The 14552-nt window shown below is 37.6% G+C and overlaps 2 protein-coding genes across 24 annotated transcripts in view; one reads left to right on the top strand and one right to left on the bottom strand.

Annotated features, from left to right (window-relative positions):
* The window catches only part of PPFIBP2 (PPFIA binding protein 2), a 105849-nt gene that overhangs the window by 3234 nt on the left and 88063 nt on the right, over nucleotides 1-14552 (bottom strand). For 14 of the 19 annotated variants that reach the window (XM_071808859.1, XM_071808858.1, XM_071808864.1 and 11 more), the window contains 16 exons: nucleotides 13478-13575; nucleotides 13214-13278; nucleotides 12886-12954; nucleotides 12408-12468; nucleotides 10539-10580; nucleotides 8455-8599; nucleotides 7888-7916; nucleotides 7159-7301; nucleotides 6363-6491; nucleotides 5670-5820; nucleotides 5381-5492; nucleotides 4787-4875; nucleotides 3778-3906; nucleotides 2976-3098; nucleotides 1955-2143; nucleotides 1423-1593 (listed from right to left, as the gene is read on the bottom strand). In XM_071808859.1, coding sequence (XP_071664960.1) covers nucleotides 1423-1593; nucleotides 1955-2143; nucleotides 2976-3098; nucleotides 3778-3906; nucleotides 4787-4875; nucleotides 5381-5492; nucleotides 5670-5820; nucleotides 6363-6491; nucleotides 7159-7301; nucleotides 7888-7916; nucleotides 8455-8599; nucleotides 10539-10580; nucleotides 12408-12468; nucleotides 12886-12954; nucleotides 13214-13278; nucleotides 13478-13575 — 1745 coding nt within the window. The remainder of the gene's footprint in view (nucleotides 1-1422; nucleotides 1594-1954; nucleotides 2144-2975; nucleotides 3099-3777; nucleotides 3907-4786; nucleotides 4876-5380; nucleotides 5493-5669; nucleotides 5821-6362; nucleotides 6492-7158; nucleotides 7302-7887; nucleotides 7917-8454; nucleotides 8600-10538; nucleotides 10581-12407; nucleotides 12469-12885; nucleotides 12955-13213; nucleotides 13279-13477; nucleotides 13576-14552) is intronic. The other 5 variants (XM_071808860.1, XM_071808877.1, XM_065840128.2 and 2 more) reach the window with 3 other exon arrangements.
* CYB5R2 (cytochrome b5 reductase 2) overlaps nucleotides 1-14552 on the top strand; it is a 38980-nt gene that overhangs the window by 13065 nt on the left and 11363 nt on the right. For 2 of the 5 annotated variants that reach the window (XM_065840133.2, XM_065840134.2), the window contains exon 10: nucleotides 7168-7509. The exons of 1 other annotated variant lie outside the window; for it this stretch is intronic. The gene's annotated coding sequence lies outside the window, so the exon portion shown is untranslated. Of the gene's footprint in view, nucleotides 1-5548; nucleotides 6786-7167; nucleotides 7510-14552 lie in introns of those variants that run through there. 2 more of the 5 variants (XM_071808879.1, XM_071808878.1) reach the window with 2 other exon arrangements.

Here is a 14552-nt window from a genome sequence, read left to right as displayed (position 1 = left end):
CCTCCGTGCTATAAGGTATGTAAAAACACATTTAACAATAGGAAGAGTGAATCCTGGTTAAGACAGACTGATTCCATGAAACTTGAGCTGTAATTCACATAAGAAAAAGCTCAACTGGTACTATCAATCAGTGAAGAGCAATATTTTCTAGATGGTGTAATACTTATACTTCCAGTAGTCTTCTTCCACAGGCAAGTGGTAAGAGTCCTTCATGATATAGTCTCACCTATTCTTATATAAAAAGATTTATCAGTTCTAGGGCACTGAGCTTTCCCTGTCTGACCACATACTCCGATGTCATGCTTCATTGTTACAACGCTTGAACAACGGCATAGTGCAAGCTGTTGGCTCAGAGTTAATGCATTCAGTTGCAACTCCTAACTGTGCAAATGGACATCCGTGCTAAATTAGAGTCCCAATTTGGTATTGTCCCTGCTTAGGAACATTGCTTTTTTTGCTAAGGTTGAAAAGGCAATGGTTAGATAATGAACACAAATGAGATGTTAAGATGCAGTAAACCATGCAAATGAAAAAATTAATTTCACAGTTAGTCTTTTCAGTGTTGTGACCATTCTCTTATTAGGCTTAAAAAGTTTTATCTCAATTAAGGTCACTGGAGATAGGACAGTTTACCCCAGCTGCTTCTATCTGGCTCTTGTGTTTGCCAAAGCTCATACCAGCCTCCAGGAGCTCCATTTTTCAGAGTTTACATCCCTTTACACAACAGCAAAGTTGAATCAAATTTGATGGCTTTCGGTTTTCAGTCTTCGTCATTTGTCTATGTGATGTCTAGACACAGTTTCATTCACAAGTTCACTACTGCATAACAAAAGTGAATTATTTAAGTATTGGTTTATTAATAATCTTGTTCATTACTGAGGCATTGTTTTCATGTATACTGTCTAAGCATAACTACTCCCCACTGTACATAATGAAAGAAAAATTCAGTTGGATTCTTCGATTAATGTCTGTTAAAATATACAATCCAGTTGTAATTTAATACATAACGTGATAGCTTTGTACAAATTAGACCAAATAAATTTATTACATTAAAAACCACCCATAAAGATAACGAAAAAAGTAGTGAGCCATACTCAGACTATGAAAGCTAGAAGTACAAAAGCCTTGTCTTTACTGTAACCTCCACCTTAATTGTCAAAATACATCGATCCTCATAGTGTAAAGGTGTTACATTCCTGAAAAAGGGCTTGAAGATGGATGAGTTTATTATTATGTTGATTAAACAAATTAACCTGACATTCTTAGTATAGAACTATTTTCCAGTGTCCATAGCCAATACTTTCTCAATGAGTTCATGCAGATGTAGCAAATACTTTGTTATGTGCTGACATTTGGTTATTTGCAAGCTTTGGAATGCATGGAGAGGATGAGATGAGAATGGCATCAGTCTGTCTGTCCCACCTGATCCAGTTCCTTATCCGTCAATGGACTAAGTCCTTTGTATCCACCATAGTTTTTCTGAGTACCGTTTGTAGCAGCTGAGCTGGTATCCATAGGACAAATGTAGTCTGTTGATTCATCAAATTTCTTTTTTCTTAAGTTTCCAAAATGTGAAAATCCAAGTTTCTTTGGCTAAAATAAGAAGACAACACATTTTAAATAAGGTTGTCCTTTAAACATTAAAAAAACCTCTCCTTTTTGATTTCCTGCCATACCTTCGTCCTTAAAGTAGGTAATTCTGAGCTAAATAAGTTTGTTTTCAAATTGTGAGTTACAACGGATTTTTAATACATAGCATTCTTTTTAAGAAAAGACAGAAGGCATTGCATGCATATTTTGTAAGCTGATTTAAATAGATACAAACTAGAGGCTTTGATATCTGGAATTAAGGGAAATGTAAATACCTCTCCCTCCCCGTGTTTATCCCTGATTTTCTTAGGGGAGAGGAAGTTTGAAATTCTGAAATATCTCCTTTTTGAAAGCAGTAACATACCCGAACTTTGGCAGTGGTGGTCAGAGGTGTGTATGCTGTTGACTCTGTTATTTCTCTTTTTTCTTGTTGTACCTCTGGTCCAATTAATACGTTAAAGTTGGTTGTTAGGTGGCGTCGCAGCAGGGTCTTCTGAGGTGGAATATTCAGCAGCATTGCCAGTGTGTCACCGTTGAAGCGAGGCTCGAGAATCTATTAAAAAGTAGCAGAATATTTATTTTTGTTATCTGGTTAAGTATTTGCAATAATAAACCATTTCGGTGCTTATCAGAGGAATTTCTTATGCTTTGAAAGCTACATTAGACCTTTTATAACTCACTCATGATAGGGTTTGATTGGGAAATATGTGAAAGTAGGCACTAAAAAATGCGGAGAGTGATTGAGGCAAACAATTATATTAATCATCAAACCTTACATTTGTTTGAACAAATTTGTTTTCAGAATTTTCTGCTCTGCTTTTAGTGCCGTACCCTGAGAGTATAAACTTAATCTTAGCACAATTTTTTCTATTTCCTTTTTGCAAAAATGCTACAGCACTAGAATCACAGTATTTCAGACCTCTGACTTTACTAAGCTGCAAATAGTTCTGAATGTTTTGAATTAAAAAGAAGACATTCCTGATTGCTGGGCAAGACTGCTGCAAGTTCAGGACAGTTATTTACTGTGGCTCAGAACTCTGCTGAAATCACTCAAAGAAACACTCAGTGGTGCCTTATCAGTAAATAACTTTCCCATAGTACAGTTTGGGTTTGGTTTTTTTTTTTAGGTATTGCTCTTAGACTCTCATGCACAGCTCAACTTTGATTATAAAAATGTTTTAGCAGTTCCTTTTTAATTTTCCTTTGTAAAATTAGGATGCATGGATCAGATAAAGAGGCTCTTTAGGAGGCCTTATCATGCTGTCATACTGAAAATGTATTTTCTTCGTCCTGCTTGACAAACACTGGACGAAAGATGTTTCGCATCACAGCCTGGCAATTTTTAGTAGATAGATACATAGTAAAATGTTAAAAAAAATTCTTACAATCAGGCCACCATGTACTCCGCTTCCTCGAAGGTTCGGTGCATATTCTGCCAGATCGACTGATCTGAGCCATTCCATCACCCTGTGATTGGACCACTGAACTACTTCAGAAGGTGAAATGCTCTGTTAAAGTAACCAGAAAAGGTGATGACAATATAGCCTGCCCTGTCGCTGCATGTTCACAATATGTATCCTTAGTGCAGAAGAGGGGGAAAGATGTTTTAATCTAAAAAGTGCAGTATTTTTTCCCTGAGTCTAAGGAATTGTTTCTATTCAAGGCCTCTTTCAAACATCCTCTGATGAGATGGCAGGCATAGTCCAGTACAGATGAACCCCCCCGACATTGCATCAAGTAGTATAACAATAGAGATTACAGGTGCTGGGTGTAGAACAGAGCGTTTTGAGAACAGCATTGCTGTCAGCCTTTAACACTAAGAGAATAAGCTATGCTGACCAGACCTTACAGTCTTTGAGAGTTAAAAATTAGGACAGGCAAAGAAAAAAACCATTCCACATTATTCTCTCAGAAGCTGAATTAACTTCTCTAGACTAAGCAAATAATTTCAAAAGGAAAGTGTGTGAGATTCAACTAATAAGTGTCTAAAGCACTTGAAGACAGTTGATTTTTGTTATTGGTGAGTACACATTACGTTCCAGAGCTGGAAAGCAGCATAGCTACTGCTTCAGACACAATTCCCTAGTAGCAGGGGTTCTGTTTTATCATGTAGACTGCTAGATTTCTATCCCCTTTGTCTGGAAGCAGGTCATTAGTACTTGTTTAATTTAATTTACTTAAACATACTTTTACCTCCTCAACTGGTCTCCTGCGTAGACAGTGGGGATTAAAACCGTTGACATGCAGCACATGAATGGCACATTTAATACTCAGATGATGCAGCTGACTGGTGACTTTCAGAAAGAGAAGGTCATTCTGTAAAGGAGAGAGCACAGCTTACATACTGAAACAGGGACTTTACCCAAGAAGATTTTAAGCTTGCTATGTAGTTTTATATAAACCAAAGTAACTATAAAAGTTTTTATTCTAAAGAGGAGTTGTTAGAGTGGGGGTTTTGGGGGCTCTTGCTTTTTTTTCTTCCTCTTTTGAACATTGTACCATAGCAAGACCTGGCTAAAAAAATTAAGTAGAACTTGTTGTAGCCTCTTATGTAAAATCTGGCTCATGGATAGTTTTAAAATATTTGGACTGTTTCTGATCTGGCTAAGGTCGTGTTGTGGGTATGATCACTGCAACTGGCAACACACACTTGACCGTGGAACAGTAGGGACCACGCTCCTTAAGCAGCATAGACAAGGCTGTACTTTTGACAACAGCTGACTTAGGCATTTTTTTCATAGCACAGATAACAAAAACAAACTTGATTATCCAAACTTTGGCAACAAAACTGTAAGAAAGCACAGTGGCTACGTGTAGTGCATGGTTTGCTGTGATGCAATCGGAGCTGTGCAAATTACTATCTGCTGCTTATCTTTAGTTTACTGAATATTGTTGCTAACTTGGTGTGGAGAACAACACACTCCAGAAGCTGCTTGCAAGATAGGTCATTTTACCTTTAATTGTGGTGTACTATGTTATATTGAAAGAAAGACTTGCAGAAGTTAGCTATGACATGTCCTATTACTTAAGAACCTTAGGAACACAAATTGTGCACTAGACAACACAAATGAGTTACTGCTGGCACTGTTTCTGTCTTGCAAAAAATTCTTTAACTGCTCATGTTCAAAGGAGAATTGTAAAATTCTCTGCTTATTGTGAAGTTTGGTTAAATGGAAGAAAAATGATTTTAACTTACCACAGTTAAGTACTGCAACATTCTCCCATCAACTCTGGATTCATGGAACTGGTCTTTGTACTGAGGTAAACCAATATCATCAAGCCATCCTGCAGATATAAGAACAGTGGGGTACCCAAATCTGGAGCAGTGAGAATGAAGCCCTTCTCCCCTCCTTGTCTGGCCTTGCTGTTTCTACCTATTCACCTTTCCTGAGGACAGCCAGGAGCCTAAAAGCAATTCCCATCAAACAGCTCTCTCCACAGACCCACTGTAATACATTTTGCATACAGCGTGTGACTGAGCACATCCCTTCTGCAGCTTAATGGACCTCTTGCTAGATCGAGTCCCCCCTGCCATTTACTTCCCTGCAATCTGAATGACAGGAGTTTCCCCCTGGGAGATCATACTGTATATTTGTATATATTTGTATATTTGGATGTCAAGAACAACACATGAATCCTCATTCTGTGCAAAATTTTACTATGTTGAAACTTAGTGCTCTTAAAAAAAAGATGTTTGGTAACTGCTTAAACAAACCCGTATCTGGCAGCCCATCCAGAGTGGTCGGGGAAATCCCCTTCCAGACAATTCCATGACAGTTCAAACACTTACGTGTCACCCAGATATGATCGAGTTGTGCAGACTTCTCATCTTGTTTTGCGTTTATTGATTTAATGGCCAAAACTAATTTTTTCCTGTGCAGTGGATGCTTTATTCCCATTTCCTGCAATGACAACCATCAACAGTTTGCTTTGCCTCTGGCTCTTTTCATCCCATTAGGCACCTACAAAAACGTATACTATGTATTTCAGAAAGGTACAACTGCCGATTGTTTGAAGGGGGCTGGCTGTACAGAATCAACAGGTATGGATGCTTGAGAGAAACATTTGCAGATTGTTACCTTTTCCATGTCCTGAGGTGTTGCAGTTAGCAGAGTGTGGCCTGAAGTCACCCACTGTCGTGCAAAAATGACGTACTGACCGAGACCAAAGTCCTCAAGCCAGTTACAAACTCTTTCAGTGCTCCACTGAGCAAATGGAGCATTGTAGTCACTGAAAAGTAAAATAAATATTTGAAAAAATCTTAAAGGAAAGAACTATGCTTTATCAGAAAGCTCATCATGTGCCAGAGGTAGAAATATCAGTGTGCAATAATAAAAGCCAGCAGCCATCCTTGCAGCATACGCTGTGGTACTCCTGTCCTGTTTATGTGGCTGCCCACTTGCAAAAAGCTGGAAGGGTGGGGAGGCGAATAAGAATTTCTGATTTCTCTTTGAAACAAAGAGAAGGGGAATTGCTGAATCCTCATATCTCCTGTGGGAATATCTGCAAAGAGAAGTTTTCTTCTTTAACAAGGTGAAATTTTTGATGCTTCAACAAACAGGTGGTGCTGTAACCTGCAGTTTAAGGAGTGCAGATAGGCGAGCTACTCAGGATACATTTTCTACCAGAGAAATTCTTTCCAGTTGTGGAATCCCACATGTCATTAATGAAGTATGTTGGGAAAAACATACTCCACAAGAGTAGGGTTTGGATGTTCAGCTTATTTAACAATACTGCATAAATGCTGTGCGAGGTAAAGAAGGGACCATTACCTTTTCTGGCCTTTGGTTTCCTTTGATCTGGATAAGCGAGGTCCAGCTGTTGCACGGAGACCACCCCTGCGGAACTCTGCCAAGCCCAGGTCGTCTGCAGGGAAGTTACCTGACTGAGTTCTTCTTATTCTTTCAAGACAAGAGTGCCAAGACAGTACTGTTAGCTTGCAACAGAGAACATTTGTATCATATGGAAACTATAATGACAACTAGAAGCTGTATTAATCTTCCTGTAAACCACAAACATCGACTTCAGCTGGTAGCTGAGGAAGTTCCAGGCAAACACTGTCTAGCCTCAGCTCTGAGAAAAGAAAAGAGCTCTGCAGAACCCAGTAATAATCCACACTGGAGGCCAGAATTCAAATGGCTGCTGGCCTGAAGCTGATAAAGCCAACCCAATAAAACAGTCCCCCTTGCTCTTTATTTCTTCTGGTCTCTCTCATTTTTTACCTAATAGCTTCTCTAATGAAAAACTTGCTATCATTTAATTTTTCATAGCTAATGAAACTGTTGGCATTCTAAATTAGTATTGTAATTAAACAGCACAATGTATTATTTCTTTCAAGAGATGATGCTGTGAACAGCAACATCCATTTTCCTACACCCATGTGTGCATAGAGACACGCCCATACAATCATCGAGCTGCTTTCTCTCCTTTTCCTGATTTTCACTTTATTCTTGCTGTAGATAGTGTAGCTTTTGCTGAGAACTGGATTCATTCTCAGCTGGAATGCTTTGACATGGATCTAAAAATAAAATAAAATTTTAAACAAATATTAAAAAAAAATAATCTTACCTTCCCCAGATTTTCTTGATCCCTTTTGGACTCTTTCTGTTTTCTGGAGACAATGGAGATTGTGGACCTGAATCTGTTCCCGAAGAAAGAGGCGAAAGCTCATCCATGACTACTGTACCAGCTCCGTTCTCTGTTTCTCCTAGGTTAAGAACAGTAACAGTCACATTTTATACTAATTATGAACAGAGTTGTTATCTGGGAGACTAATCTTTAAATGCAGAACGTAATAAAAAAATAAAGTTATCTATAAAATTGTTCTTGTATAAAAAACCACAACATGCTCAGAAGGTGAAAAATAGTAGCTGTACATTTGATACAAAAAAAGAAAATAAAGCATTGGGTAAAACAGTATTGCTATTTCAGTCATTTGTATTTAAATACATTATTTTAACTTATTCAAAGTCTTCAGACTGAAGCAGGCTCTTCACACTATTGCCTTGCCTATTCTTAGTGCCAAAACTTCTCCATGGAAATCAGTGGGAATTTTTCTGTGACTTCAGTGAAAACAGAATGAAACAAGGAATAAGTATCTTAAAAAAAATATCCCATCCACCTGCCATAGAGCAAAAGCTGTTACTTCCCTTCAAGCACTACACTTAAGGAATTCAGTCTGCGTGTCACCTGTTATTAGTATTTAATGAGGAAGAGAAAAGAAGGGAAAAATGAAAGGAAAGAAAATAAGCAGCAAAATGTCTGTTAAATTTGCATCTTGTTTAATACAGTACCTAGCACTGGTGCACTGACACTCCTGATGCGATCTTCAGTCGTCCCGAGAAGCAGAAAGCCAGATGAAGAAGCAAAGAAGATATAAAACACCAGCAAAACAAAGTCACAGAAGAGCAAAGGAGTAAGCTAAGCACTAAAAGCAGAAACAAAAAGTCAAGAAGCAGTTATGCTTGACATGAAAGTGACTATGCATTGGGGTGCACAAGCCCCGGGAATTCTGTACAGGTCATCATTTATGTATTGTGGTCTTTTTTAACTATTCTTAGACAATTTTAACACATTAAGCATATACTACAGAGCTCCATAAAGCATGCAGAATATCTGAAATGCAGCAACATCTAAGATTACATTGAATTCTTCTGAAATATAGCATTAGAGGTATAATGAGTTCACTGCACATGCATGAAACAAACCAACCTGTGTAAAGACTGTTAATTCAGTAGAACTTTCCCTAACTGAATCATGTGAACATGATAGTGGATTGTTCTGGCACAGCAGATGATGTACTGTGTCACATCCCAATCCTCCAGATGTTTCCACAGGACCCACTCGGGAGGTGGGGATACCTACTGAGGCCCTGGATGCCGTTGTCCTCCTGGTCGGTTGTGCTGCACCCATCCGGCAAATTACATGTTCCCTGCTCTCCGTTCTGCAGGGGTCGAGGCAGCTTTCCTGGCAAGGTTTGGTACTTGCTGCCTTTCACAACTGGCTTACTCTGGTTTTTTTAGAGAGGGAGGGAAAAAAAAGAAAGGAAAAAAAACAAACAATCACTCACAGCATTTGCAATCCAGCACACAATATTTTAAGAGTTGAAAAAAAGTATCTGAAGTTTGTCATTCAGAACAACACCAACCCCTCCATGTTCCTTCTTACAGATAATTCAATTTCAATCCAGTAGTCAGATGACAAAGTTTTCTAGCTAAGACAGAGCCTTCTTTTCTCATATGCCACCTCCACTTCAGCCAGACTGTACATTACATTAAAATATAATATATATTGAATATTACATGATCTTCTCATAAGAATATTTCTAGCTGTCTCCGTAGGACTCTGGCACTGTATAATAATTTGGTCCTTCCAAGGTCAACTTTGATAGTGCCAGAAATGCATTTAGTTACTTCTTAGCCCATTCTTTGTGCTCTCAGTTTTTCCCCCTGTATCTCATCAGACTGTCTGTGTTTCTGCCTCACAGTTGTGTCCAGCTGGAATTTAAGCCAAAAGTATTTGTAGAACTCAAATTGGGTCAAATATATTTACCCAGCACTGTTAATAACAGTAAGAGAATCAACAATGAAGTCAGGCTACAGAAATTTCACTTTTCTAAGAATTAAGATCTCTTTGTATAGGTAACATTACAAATGTGAGTTTTTTAAAAAAATCCTATAGCCAAATATAAAGCCAAATACAGTACCCAAGCATAAGGTTTACTTTTGATATATACTGGGGAAAAAAGCATAGACTGACGTGTATTTTAGGGCAAGTCAGAACAGCTGCTGACTCTCATTTTTGCCCATGTGAGGCTGCCATACTCTCCTGCCTGTTTGCCCACAGGGATGGAACATGTACACAGCGTCACCAGCATCAGTCAGATTACTTATGCTGGAAGGACCTTTCTCCAGCAACAGAGCTCACGAGAACTGGTCCTCAGCGTCTCAGTGCATTGTATTGAAAGGGAACTGGTGTGGAGGGTTTGCCAGAACAAGAATATCTCTTGATTTTCCTTGCATTTAGTTTTTCAGTGATCAGTTACTTGGGGACATCGCTTTCTGTACAAGGGTAGATTAGAACTTGCATATAAATCAGATCATTTTGAGCCTAACAAGATAGTTTTCCAGCCAAAGCATGTGTTTCACAGACACGCTTGACTACAGTTTTGGAAATGGCATATTGTGACTTCTTCAATACTGAATCCAAATGAATGGATGAAGGAGCCATCACTCTGGACAAAAATGTGTATCCCACAACTGTCAAACCTGGAGGAGTATAGAGGCTTTTCCAGAGAAGCAATGAACCTGCAACTCCAATTGACATTAGTGGGAGTGGTGTACATTCAGCATGTATTTTGGAATAAGCTCGTATCAGTAGATGTTTCAGTATCAGAAAGGAAGTTATGTAGGAAAACATTGTACCAAAAAGATACAAAACTTTTAGTATACAGAATCATATAGTATGTTCCTATTTAGTAAGCCCATTCCAACAAAATTGTTTTAAAACAAGTAAAACATTTTCTGTGACAGAATGATACATGAAATATTTAATGAGATAACCACTGGTTCATCTATTCTTATTTCAAGGCCTAAAGGGATCTTTGTAATACTATAACTGCAGTCCAGATTCCTCAATTCCTGCTACTGTTTTGGCAACTGCAGGACCTCATCCTGACTTGTGCCAAAAATCAGATGAGTAGAGAAATTGCTTATTACACTAGCACTGTATTTTCTGAAACTGATAGACTTCAGCTTCTAACCTCACATGAAAGCTTTCAGATAAAAAAAAGATTCCCATCTCAAAGCCTTTCCCCTGTTCTCAGAGTTTGTCAGTACTTGAACTATGCAAATATTTTAAAAAGAAAATGAATATAAAATTAAAACACAGCCATACCATCACAGCACATCACAACAGAGAAATGTTAAGAGAGTTCACAGTTAATATACCTCTTGTTCTACAACAGGCCGTACTGGTTTTCCGTCTACATACTACAGAGGTGCAGGGAGGGTAATTTCAAAGTTTTATGGAAAAAAGCAACAGACAAATGTTAGTATTAACATACATACACAGAACATCAATTGTTGTCTTATTACTATAGTGATGCTACTTAGTGCATTGACAATATATTACAAGGTCTGTTATCTCTTCATTTCAATAAACCACTCTACAAAATTTGGGCCCTGTTTAGGTTCTGTTGTGATCAAAGGAATTGTTCTATTTTCAGGCATCTGAGTGGTCCATTTAGACTGACTTTAAGCAAAGAACAACAGTTGTTTAACAGTTCAAACAACATGAACATGACTGACAGAAAAAGAACATACACAATACTGTATGTATCCAGCTGCAACCAGAAAGACTTGTGATAGAAATTATGCAATAAAAATACCAGCATGGCTAGGTCAGAGACACCAATGCATTTCATCATTATCATAATCATCATTATTATTATTACTATTATTGCTGGGCGTAATTGGAATGTGAGTTTTGTGCAAAGTAGAATAGCTCCAATAAACTGTGCTGCTAGCACAGGTTCTCTTGGCCTCGAAGACACAAAGTCTTGTTGTGCTGAGTCAGCAAAAGAGTTCTCTTGATCTTAGTTTTGGTTATAACTAATTCACATTTAGCTACTCGCTCACACACGTAGGGAGGTCTCATTTATTTCACTAAGCAGCCTCATGCCTAGATTAGGGCATACAATTTAAATGTCTTCCTACAATTCTCTCATATCCTTGGGTAGTTTCTTGTTCCTCTGTGGACTCTGATTTAACAGGTAGAACAGATTTACAGCCTAAATGTGTAGGTACAGCCTTGTCACCTCATATCATAGAGACAAGTTTTTGAATGTAAGACAGGAAGATCATTTAGAAGTTACGAAAAGAAAACAGACCTTCGTAAAGTCCACATGGAATGAAATGTTAGTTCTGAACTGATTTGTCACATGTATGACTACAATCAAGTAAGTGCAACACAAATTTCAAACATTCTATTTGGTCACTGACATCTTCAGAGATTTAAGAAAAAATTAAGAAAATTTGAAGAAGTGGAACAATCACATTACTCATTTCCATTATAAATGGCATTAGGGTGTGGGTAATCTGGTATTAAGCCTAATTTGAGTATAGGAAATGTCAATAATAGTCTCACAAAGCATAACTACAAGTGCAGAACAATTTCAGTGTACATAATGACAAAACAAGACTCTGGACCATAAGGTAATAAGATTTTGTAAATTGGAAAGTCTTTATTCTGGAATAGAGTTAGGCCTTTCAATTAATAACAGTGCTCTGGCTGTTTAACTAAGGCAGCATGATTACCATTTTCAAGAATGTCACTTCTATCAAAAGTATAAGTTAGGGAGTGATACTCATTTTTAGATGGAAACACTCTGATGTGGAAATACCCAATCTCAGTATCTCATTACACTGAGGATTTGCTCTCTTAACATTTTTAGCAGTTTAGACGTCAAAGTTATTTTTAAAACATCTATACAAAAAATAATACTGCAGTTCAATAATGACTCCTCATTAACACTATTTGTTATATTTTCCTTGAATATTTTTCTTCTTTTTTTAGCTGAAAAGCTGAATTTGAGGATATGTACATATGGATGTGCCATCTAGTTTGTTTATTCTAAACTTAGCAATGGGGTAAAAAAAGAACCTGAACTGTTTCATCATTAGGGCTTTTTTCCTCCACATCCATTGTTAGTGGTGGTTAGGGTTACTATATGTGAAACAAAAATAATATTTATATCTGACTTTTATCTTTTAGTCATGATATTAAACACCAGAGATTCTGATTACAAATAAACTAACCTTTTCCAGGGATTCACTCTGCAAGTCTTCTAAACTACTTGACTTTTTTTTCTGTGGAGCCCTTAGAATAATGGCAAAAAACCAACAGTTAATACAACATAGTGTGTTTGCATATGCCACAACACCATCATATGACAGATGTATATATCATATAATGTCTAATTCAGAATAAGGAGATTCTTTTGTTATATTTTTTTGGCCTAAAATTGCAATAGATGAAGTCGGAAACAGCAACAAGATGTCCCTTGATCAAAAATGAAAATGTAACAACGTTCAATGTACAGTTTTAAACCTTATATCTACAGGTGACATTTTAGAAGCTCTCAACATGCAAAAGTAGAGAGTAATAACTATCTGTGGATAGTGTGCAACATAAAGGCCTTTTAAAAAGATTTTTTTAAATGGAAAAAAAAACAGAATTATTTTTTAAAAATCTGGCCTTATGTTTTATATTTCAATTAAAGTTACTCATTCTTACCTATTTGTGATTTCCAAAGATTCTTCTTGTGGAGAAGTTAAATTAGTTGAAGATACTGGACTGCTTCCACTTTAAATCGGAATGAAAGATACTGGTTTAAGTACTACAATACATATATCTTCTGACATAGAAAAGTGTTCATTTCTTCCTGTAATTCAAACCTTATACAACTAAGTATTTTGAGCTCCCACGGCAAACACTGTTTTCACAACTACTCAAAAGTTCTTGCAAAGCCAAGAAGAGCCAAGACAAGATGCCAACAGTTAAACAGATTGAGTAATACAGACTTCAGACAATTGACACAAACACCAAGAAGCAAAGATCTTGCCTGATTTCCATGGCTGTGTGGGGCACTGGAGACAGCATGGCTGGTGACAATTCTCCTGAAGAGGCCTATGTAAAATATGTAAAGTATAAGAGTTTCAAGCCTGTAGCTCTAGTGTCTGATTTTGCATCTATAACGCCTATACCAAGAGTCATAAAAATTCAGTGAGGGCCAAGCTCTCATCTACATCAGCTACTACAGAGAAACCAAAACAAACAAATCATATATACAGCAGAACTCACTTCTAAACCATCTTTAACTAAATACCTCTGTTTTAAATGATTCTCCTTGAGGATTATTCAAAATATTCCACTTCCTTATAGTTGTCTCAAGTTCCTCTTCACTGCCACCGGAGATGGAAGAGCCTGCAAGCATTAAAGGTTAGAATCACAGAAGTAGAAAGGGAGAGAAACAGCTCAAAAGAAATAACATTTAGGATGATATCAGACAGCCTTAATACTTCAGTATACAAATTCCCCTTCAATCTTCATTTGATGGGTGTAGTTCACCAATCTCTCTGCTCCCACCCCTCCTTCAGCTCTTGACTTACAAGTGAACGGATTTATACTAGACCAATCAACCTCACCACTTCTAGTTACACACTGTGCTTTATTGTGAGTAGCTGAACTGCTTATGGGGCACTTCTGAACCATTTAATTCATTGGTGTTTTGAGGCAAGTTCAAATTGGTGCTATTTTCATACTCGCAGTGCATCGCTTTACAGGGAGTATATGCGTGTTTGACATAATCTGTGTCATAATGCAATGCCCTATGTTCAAGGATGAACATCCTAAATATACTCCAGGTTTTTCTGGATCTAAACAAATACTGAAAAACTCCAAATTCATTATTGAGTAGGATTTTTATTTCCAAATTGTCTAAGCTAAATCAGGGTCTTAATATTTAGTGCTCAGCAAACTTCCAGAGTATTTTGGATGAAAATTTTTTTTCTGAAGATCTCTTATGCATAGGGTTGCATACGGGATGTGGAACGGCTCCTAGGTCACGGTCGAGAAATTTAGACTGACCTTCAAGCACATTAGTAATTCCTTATTTATGTGATAGATGTGCAGCAGCTCCAAGCAGTGATAAAAAAACCACCAAATCTTATGGTTTAGTTTTGGCACTATTAGAAGAGAGATCACTTGAAGACTCATTAGACATGGGCTTGGTTATCAGGCTGCTCAGCTCACAAGGCTTTAACGATACTGAGGATCTGAAGTGAACCATATGCTGTGATTGCCAATACACAGCCCTGCAGTTGCACAGATCACTGCCCGTAGTCAAGTTCAGGATAGCGCCTTTATGTTTCACTCAACTGTCAGTGGCTATTTTAATCCAA

This window comes from Patagioenas fasciata, chromosome 5 (genome assembly GCF_037038585.1).
Source record: "Patagioenas fasciata isolate bPatFas1 chromosome 5, bPatFas1.hap1, whole genome shotgun sequence".
NCBI classification, from domain to species: Eukaryota; Metazoa; Chordata; class Aves; order Columbiformes; family Columbidae; genus Patagioenas; species Patagioenas fasciata.
The sequence above is the reverse complement of the archived record's forward strand: the minus strand, read 5'-3'. Positions and strand labels throughout refer to the sequence as shown.